The sequence below is a fragment of the Onychostruthus taczanowskii genome, unplaced genomic scaffold, assembly GCF_017590055.1.
Source record: "Onychostruthus taczanowskii isolate IOZ18803 unplaced genomic scaffold, ASM1759005v1 scaffold20, whole genome shotgun sequence".
In the NCBI taxonomy this organism is placed as follows: Eukaryota; Metazoa; Chordata; class Aves; order Passeriformes; family Passeridae; genus Onychostruthus; species Onychostruthus taczanowskii.
This window is the reverse complement of record NW_024499240.1, coordinates 570159-579417: the sequence shown is the minus strand read 5'-3', so window position 1 is coordinate 579417 and position 9259 is coordinate 570159. Positions and strand designations below refer to the sequence as shown.

The following is a 9259-nucleotide window of genomic DNA, read 5'->3' as shown; positions in this document are numbered from 1 at the left end:
AAAATCAATGTACTTGGTATCCTGAAGTACTAAAGCAAAGTCCTCAATTTTAATCTGTTATTAGTTGGGTTTTTTTCCTTCACAATTGCCTTTATGAGTTTCCCTCCACATCAAGAAATCTGAAAAACTGGAATTTTTTCTTCTCTCCAGGTATACTCACTTGGCAATCTTAATGATCCATCTCCCCTCGGGGCACAATTAAAGGTGTTATTTTGAAGGAGCTTTATGAGGGTTGTCGTACAGCACAAACGCGCTCTCTGGGCTGCGTTGCTCTAGGACCCAGAGCAACTGGGACTGACAGAAATCCTCACCTGAATGAATTTTCCCCGTATGCCTTATAAGGAGTCCAGGAAAACAAGGAAGTGATAACCATGCTCACGTTGCTGTGTGCACAGCTTGTCCTCTCTACCTGCCCAGGTAGCCCTTGTTTTCACTTTTGTTCATGGTCCGTCCCGCTGGGGCTGGAGTTTCCTCGCGATCCGGTGTACGTGACATCTGAAAACATACCCTCCAGGAATGCATGGTTTTTACGACATTCTACCTTTATGCAGACGATAATTAACAAGCTATTATTTTTTTGTCATGCAGCCAGCACTGAGAACGAATGGGGATTGAATTGCTTTGCCTCTGTTTCCTATTTCTGCAAAGAAATAACTATGTGCAAGGTAAGGCTCAGGGGCATGGAGATCCATTTCAAAACCATTTTGCATTGTTTCTTGCTTGAAGTTGACATGAAATAGCTTTCTGCCTTCTGTAATTAATTTTTCCTTTCTATTTAATGACCTTTTTTTGACAGACTGCTGTAGGGGCTGCATTGCCATTTCATCTACAATTTGGTGGTCATTACACAGCACAACAGGTTTGAAAGAGACAGACATTCGAGCAATTTTGTTTTCACTAATCACAGTTTGATCTGCTAAGAACCTTTCATATTATACATATGGCTGAGTGTTTCTCTGGTAGTTACACAATGGACAAAAATGGTATCAAGAATCTACAGAGCTGAGTGAAGCAATATTAACCATACAGAGTGAGCATAAATCTGTTCTTTTAATGTCCCTGTCTGTGTGGGAAATGACTTACCTACACCATACCAGAAACACATGTAACACTCCATCAGGTGCACTGGAGGGAACAAGTTAACGTGTTCTAAGTGAATGCCACCCATAAAGCACGCAAAACGAGGTATGTTAATTGCCAGCAATTCTGAGGTTTTAATCTTTATTGGAGAGTTAATATTTTACCAATAGAACTACTGTTAAGAAGAAATTTTATCAGTAATCCTAAATATGGCTAAATATGTGCATTTTCCACCATCCACATTCTCTAAATGACAAGTTTCTTCATAAATTGAATGATTCAGCATAACATTAACAGCCTTTTATCTTCTTGGATTTAAATTCAGGGACCTGTTCTCAGGAAAGCACAGTGACTTGTGAAGATTGTTTGCTTTCCGGACCACACTGCGCTTGGTGTTTGCAAGAGGTAGAGTGATAAAAAAAACAATTTCAAAGTAAGACTTGAAGTCTTTGTAGTCACTCTGAGTGACGATGAAGTATTGACTTAATTGGGTCAGCCCAGGGTTTTGTAATGCATGCAGCGCTCAGTGAAGCCTTCCTGGGGTGCAGAAGTGAATTTAATCTACTCTACGTGGTCTGTTATACATAGTATGGTTGTTAGGATGTTTGTTTGTTTTCTTGTTTGAAAAAAAACAAAAAACAAAAAACGTCAAGCTTCCAAATCTAAGGCAGAAATAGAAGTATTATTAGGGGGTCTCAGGTCATCAGCCCGAGGGCTGGCTCACCCCCAGCACTGATGCTGAAGCACCAGACACAAAGTCAGAAGCCAGACTGTATCTTACAGATTACGTGCCAAGCCAGACAGCATAAACAGAAGGTTTGCAGGTATCAACAGTGTAAAAGTTTGCAGAGGTAAAACTTCCATATAGAAATTATTAATCTGTGGTTGATTTTAAGTATGACAATAATGTCAGCTTTATAATTTGTATGATATAGATGTGTTTTGGCTAAAACATTGGACTTTAAAAATATATCTGGATTTGTTTCCTATACCTTTGTTTCAAATTTTCAGTGCCACCCTGGGGAAGTGACCTCATATTTCTGCTTTTAAAACCTTCTCCTACAAATGGTGCTAAATACCATCTCCCCACTTCACAGTAAATATTCTAGCTCTTAGTGCATTAGCATTAACAAGATAGTCAGCTATTGCAACAAAAACTCGACAGAAATACTAGAGAAATAACGTCCTTTTCATTTTAGTTTCTGGATTGCACCTTTGCTGCTAGCAGTTTTTGTTGGTTTTGGGTACAGCAATATGACACAGCATGGGACTAAAATACTCTTTATGAAATGGCTCAGAAAGAAAAAAACTGCATGTTTAAAAAAAAATTTAAAAGGATGTCTTTTGCCATTTAAAAAATATATTACCATGGAGGTCAAAAAGACCCCACGTTTGTGTGTGCAGTAGTTTTTATGTTTGTACTATAAAACAGGATTTTGTTGAAATTGGATCACATAATTTTGACTACTGCCATGTATTTTCAGGGGAAAAAAGAGCCCAATATTATTTATTGATTTAAAAAACTCCAAAACCAAACAAAAAAACCTGTGGAACTATTGAAAATGTCATTGTAGTAAACATGATTTTTCTTCTTTGTTCTTAAGTTCATTCATTTCTTTGTTAGAAAACAGCAGATCAAGCATGCAAAAGGCATTGAGCTTTAGTGTCAGAGCAAACAAAGGCACCCCCAAGGAAACCACTGTTTTCTGTAGGATAAGAACACACTTTGTAATTGTATTTGAAATTTGAGGTCGTCTCTTCACACATTTTGAAAAGTTACAAACTGTGCAGCTAAAGGAGATTATATGGATCTCCCTGCAAAAGGTTTATAATGGTACGTGTAATTTATGTGTTCTGTATTCAAGAAGCAGTGAGTGAGAGTTTTGCCTGAGCAAAGGCATCAGGTTCAGTCTGGAGAATAATAAAACACTGTTCCCAGCAGGTGTCTCAACTTCCACCAAAATATATAAGATTCCTGACAATTTTCAGGGACAAAGGGTGATATTTTGGTGGAAATAAAGGTCATAGTCCTGTTTTTAATAGGTTTAAAGTTAACCTGTTTTGTTTTGCATGAAAAGTTTTTCAGTGACTGAATTTAGAGAACATTGGTGGCCTAATGGCTGATCCATGGGTTGCTTGTCCAGCCCTAAGAGAAGAGAGCAGATGCATGGTGTGGGCCCATGACCGTCTGCCAGGAACTGAATATTTCAGAGCTGATTCTGCCAGGAATTGCCCAGGTTTTGTTCAAAAGGGCTTGCAGGCCAGAGCAGTTTCCAGGACACACCTGACTGATTTTGAGAATCTTAACTCTAGACATAGCTCTGGGAAATGGTAAAGAGGCACAGAATCCTCTTTGTAAAAGTAACCATTAACTTCACCACCATGTGAGGTTAGAACCTGCCCTGTAGCAGTGCTGTGGAAAGGAATGCATATCAATGCTCTGAACTGAGTAATGACAATAAACTCTGAGATATCCAATTGATATCTATAGGCTTTTGATTTCCTCTGGCTAGTAGATGATCAAGGAGGATGCTGGGCCAAATGTAGGTGTGGGGATGCTGAGAGCACCAGTGGTGCTGAGGAACAGTGGGGACAGGCTGTGGTCACTGCTGGGCACCAGACAGAGGAACAAGGACTTGATGCCTGCTTCAGTGAACAGGTTAAATGAGAGCTGAGGAGAAAGTGTGGGTCAGGAAAAAAGAACCAGTAAACACTGGGTACCCACAACCTGTTTGTCACAAGTTGTCCAGGAGTTTATTATCAGCAAGACCTCTTCTTTTATTGAACGTGCTTCAATCAGCAGTTCTAAACTGTATGGGAAAGACTGATAAATTTGTGGCACAATCCTGTGGTAGAAAAACCACAGGTGGCTCAGAGGGGCTTTGTGTTATCATTCCCAGTACTGTGAGAAGCCAAAGCAGTGAGTGGCACAATTCCCATTCCCCAACAATAGAGCAGTTTCTCCCAGGATAACAAGCCGGTGTAAGTTACATTAATTATACACCTGTGTGACATGACCCATGAAGGGCAAATTTGGGTTTCTGTGCCATCTATATCTAGTTCTGCACTAGTTTGCACAAACTTGCACCTTTGTTTCCATTCCCTGAGTTGGACTGACCTTTGGTGGGGCAGGTGTTGTGGCTAGTCAGTAAAAACATTTAACTCATCCCTTCCTTCTCCTGTTTGCATTAGAATTACACAGACTCATCTGGAATTCATGGGAGGTGTGATATCCTGGAAAATCTTTTGTCCAAAGGATGCCAGCTGAATTTCATTGAGTTTCCCATTTCAGAAGTAGAAATTCACAGAAATGATCCCCTAACTGCATCATCCCAGAAGAACAGTTCTGATGTCACACAGATTTCTCCTCAGAAATTAACTCTGAGGCTGCGACCAGGTAGGTCACAGATCATAGGTTTATTTCAGACAGTGTGATGAACTGAAACTTCTTGGATTGAACAAGATCAAAAATATCTTGACAGAATAAAGATGAAAACCTATGTTGAGTCCAAAATTATCTGTTGACTCATCGCATGAAAACTAGGTTCAGCTGCATTCAGAATATTTTCAGAAGTGCTGGGTACATCATAAAAAAAAAAGGATATATATTTTTAATTCCTCTTTTCTCTTGCCAGTGAGGTGGCAGGGAGAGAATGAAAGCCCCTGGCTCCTCCCCAGCCGAGCTTCTATGCCTGTCCCCTGCTGTTTTCAGGGGAGAGTATCTCAGAGGTGACATAAAATCTTGCTTTGAGGATTTACAAGATACCAGTGATATTTATGGTAGCATTCCAAAACCACCTTGGGGTCCTTCAGATGTGACTTTTTCCTGGAAAAAATTTGGAATAAAAAAAAGTAAGAGACATCCAGTTAGGTCAGGTCATAGTGTTGGAACTGAGGATAAAATCTCTGTGTACACTTTGACTTTGTTTAGATTTTTAAAGGATATGATAGGGCCCCAAAGTGCTACCTCTAGTTCTAATTAGCTTCATATCTAAATTTTCTAAAGCTGCATACTGCTGAAAATATATTTTCATATTTTTATCAAATTATAGCAAATAGTTTTATTCTGTGCTTAAGGCATTACTAAAGAATTGTTTAAAAAAAAAAAACCAAAAACCCCAAACATTAGAAATACTTTTAATTTTTCAGACCCTTCTTTGAGATTATTTTGTTGACAATCTGAAATATTTTTGTTAGTGCTACTGGTTGTTTAAAATTAAAGATAATTGTCACTATATTGAAGTTCATGAAGAAATTGGCTTTGCTCATGTCTTCTGCACAGAAGTGCTGATATATATCTCATTTTCCCCTGACCTGAATAGGACATGAAGAAACAATACAGATCAAGGTTCGCCAGACTGAAGATTATCCAATTGATCTCTACTACCTCATGGATCTTTCAGCTTCCATGGATGATGATCTGAATACAATCAAAGAACTGGGTTCAACTCTTTCCAAAGAGATGTCAAAACTGACAAGCAACTTTAGACTGGGGTTTGGATCTTTTGTTGAAAAACCAGTTTCGCCATTTATCAAAACTACGGCTGCAGAAATAAACAACCCTTGCAGGTAGGCAGGGAAAGTCCCAACATCTGTTTGCATGCCAACACTGTCATAATCTTTAGGCTAAAATTAATTTCACCAGATTCACTGGAAACTCTCCCCTCTTCCAGATGTAAATGAGTCGGTTTGTGGAACAAGATTTGCTTCTTCTAGTTTCATCTTCTGATCATCCTTCTGTTGAGTCTTAAGTTATTAGGATAGAGGAATCTGGGACTGAATCTGCTTTTTAGCTTTTGCTGCTAGTTACAAATGAATTTAATATGTTAACAAAAAGGTGTGTGGCATGTAGTTTTGTATTTTTCTTTAATTTCTTTCATTTTCTAGAATATATAAAAGAATTTTATGAGCTATACTAAGGAGTTGTAAACTCAAACCCACCACAGAATACCAGTTTCATTTAGCCATCAATGTTATTCTCCTGCTTTTTTTCCCCCCTTAAGGTGTAGCAATCTCCCCAGCCCCTGGCTGCCCTAGCCCTCAGCTAACCTGTGTGGGGAGAAGCTGGGCTCTGCAGCCTGGAGCAGGACTGCAGCACCCTGGTGGTTGTCTCTGAGTGCCATTAAGGAGCTGCAGATCCCAACATACTTCCAAATAGGAGATCAAGGCACAGCAGGAGGCACGGCAAGGGCTGCATGTTGGTAACTGGCTGAATTACTCTGCTCCAGGAGGCATTTCCCAGCCTTTATGCAGATTTTTTCCATTGCCCAAGACACTGAAAGCTCTTTAATTATCTTAGGTTTTTCACTAATTCTTCTCAGGCAGAGACAAGAGACAAAAGACCAAAACTAATCCAGGCAGCCCTCTGAAGCAGCCATTTCTGTGATTTTTCACTCTCTATTATCCATAAGCTGTCTCACTTTTTTTGCAGGAGTGTGCCATATGAGTGCTTACCCACCTTTGGATATAAAAATGTTTTGCCACTAACAAGTGATGCTGAAAAATTCAATGAAATTGTGAAAGGACAGCGAATTTCTGCTAATATAGACACTCCAGAGGGAGGATTTGATGCAATTATGCAGGCAGCTGTTTGCAAGGTAATTGAAACTTCTTGGTATAATATTTCATATCTTATCACTTCTGTATTATATGTTGGTATTTCAAAGTGACAAATTATTTTTTTTAACACAAACCAAGAGCCTCATTAAATTTGTGTGAAAATACTTTTGGCTGTACAAGAAAAACATGCATATTGCAATATTTTAGTCTAAGTTTCCTTTTAATTGCCAGGGACAAAGAAGCCCAAATATGAATATAATTACTGTGTCTGTTTTTCTGTTTAAATATTTTTTATCAACTATGTTTAGAGTAGTGAGCAGATTGACATGAACATGGCCAACCCATGTTATTAAACACAGGGATGGGGAAACAAAATGTTAGCCAAAGACAATGGAGTGAAAATCATCTCCTAGGAGATGTGTTGTCTTTGATACTTAGTAGAACGAAGCTATTCATTTCTTTTGAGACATCACTCTCCAAATATTTTCCTGGTTTTCTATGTTGTGATGCAATATAGCTTGCTAAACTGATGTGTTTTAAATGACAGGAAAAAATTGGCTGGAGGAATGATTCTCTACATTTGCTGGTGTTTGTGAGTGACGCTGATTCCCATTTTGGGATGGACAGTAAACTGGCAGGGATTGTTATTCCTAATGATGGGAACTGCCATTTGGACCACAATAATGAATATTCCATGTCAACTGTTCAGGTAATTACTGACAAATTTTGTACACTCTCACATTCTGGAAATTTCAAGACTAACACAAACAACTTAGAAAATTAGTGAATTACACTTTTAGCATTGAAATGTGTGAAAGCTAGGGAATCCAGATATTTCATACAATCTATTTTATTTGTAACTGCTTGTTTCAATAAAGAGAGAGCAGTGTGTTTGTATGGAATTAGGATAGATTATAGCTAAGAAAAAAGAAAGAAAAAAAAAAGATTTCTGCAACAGGAAAGCCCGTGGAATTAGACTAAATAGTATTTCCTTCTGCAGGGAAGGCAATATTTGCATTAATTATGTTCCCTGAAAGGGTGTGAATTCAGGACCAGCTCAGGAATTTGCAGGACACTGTTTCTGTACAAGAACTTGCCAGTTTAAGATTCAGTGTTCAAAAATACTGAATATATACACTATGGTGTTCATTGTAGGACAAACGCCGTTGTTCTGGTGCAGTGTAGTTCTTTGCATTAAATATGTATATATAACACAGATGCTACTGAGCCAAAGCCCCCACTATGGAATCTGGCTCTGTACTTTTCACAGAGGGGTTTCCTTAAAAACAACATGAGGAAATTATACGCACTATCTTCTATTTTGTATATGTGTATTCCTAATTAAAATTGATACTACACAGAGAACAAAGTGGTCATTATGATCACTTGAATGTGTCTTTCATGGGAGACAGGAACTGAAAGCACATGAGAAACAGATTTATGTGCCTCTCTTTTGTTTGTTTGCAGGAGTATCCTACAATTGGACAATTAATTGACAAACTTGTGCAAAACAATGTTCTATTAATTTTTGCTGTAACAAATGAGCAAGTTCACATATATGAGGTGAGCAAACTATAATGTTCAGTTTGGCAGTGAAATGAAAGTTTTGGCATTTCACTTCTCTTGAAAAACTTCAGTGGTGGAGATTCTGTAGTCTCCCTCAAAAACCTTTCCATTTATCCTTTTAGGTGGAAAGATTCTCCCCAAATCTCATCTCAAATCTACTTGAACTCAGCTTCTAATTACATCAGATACCAATACTGACTATTGCTATTTATAACTGAGTTCTCAGGGACAAGCTTACATTAAAATTACTGTGAGGACTTAAAAAGCACCTCTTTAAATAGAATTGATAGATTCCATTAGTCTTAAGTGCAGTGTTCAGACTGTCAAATATATATTTTGTATTTCTAGCCCTGCATAATCCCTAACAATTTAGCCAAAAATAATTCAGTCATGTATTATTTTTGATCCTCTTCAACTGAATTTTCAGTTTATCCACTTACATGTGTATTATTGTCTAACACAAATCTTAAGGGTGGCACAAGCACAGAACACCTATGCTTGTAACAGAGCTCGTGTTGCTTTTGAACATTCCATGTACCTAAAAAGCTACAGCACAGTAACCTCAAGAGATTATTTAGATCTGAGGCAAGAGAAGAGAGAAAATTCTCTACACTGAGCCCTGATAATTGGAGATTATTTTTAAAGGATTTTTGTTTTTTTTAAAAAAAGGTATTTTTCTAATACATTCATGTATGCCTAACTTCTAGCATCATTGGTCTCAGCTCAGTCTTGCCCAAGCATCAGGGGATCTTTTCATTCTATAAAAACTATCCACTCAAAAAGCATCTGTGAATATGGCAATAATAATTATATTTTAACAAAGCTTACTTTGGTACAAAAGAAAACACTGGTCTTTAAGCTTTCATGAAGTAGTTGCAACTACTGCTGATACTATTTGTTTTCAAGCAAAATTCTTTAAAAATGTATTCAAACTTAGATATGGGAAAGATTCCATCTTTAGTCCTGACTAAGCAGCACTTTTTTGAAACAAAAATTACTCTTTTTTGGATTAATTATTTCTTTTTTATATCACAGGAGAAATACCTTGAAAATT

The 9259-nt window shown here is 37.8% G+C and overlaps 1 protein-coding gene across 1 annotated transcript in view; it reads left to right on the top strand.

The window, feature by feature from the left end:
- The first annotated feature begins 588 nt into the window (after positions 1–588).
- The window catches only part of ITGB6 (integrin subunit beta 6), a 29190-nt gene continuing 20519 nt past the window's right edge, over positions 589–9259 (top strand). The window contains exons 1-7 of the mRNA XM_041403298.1: positions 589–665; positions 1406–1485; positions 4273–4477; positions 5403–5649; positions 6512–6677; positions 7187–7348; positions 8107–8202. Of these exons, the coding sequence (XP_041259232.1) occupies positions 605–665; positions 1406–1485; positions 4273–4477; positions 5403–5649; positions 6512–6677; positions 7187–7348; positions 8107–8202 (1017 nt within the window). The 5' untranslated portion in view covers positions 589–604. The remainder of the gene's footprint in view (positions 666–1405; positions 1486–4272; positions 4478–5402; positions 5650–6511; positions 6678–7186; positions 7349–8106; positions 8203–9259) is intronic.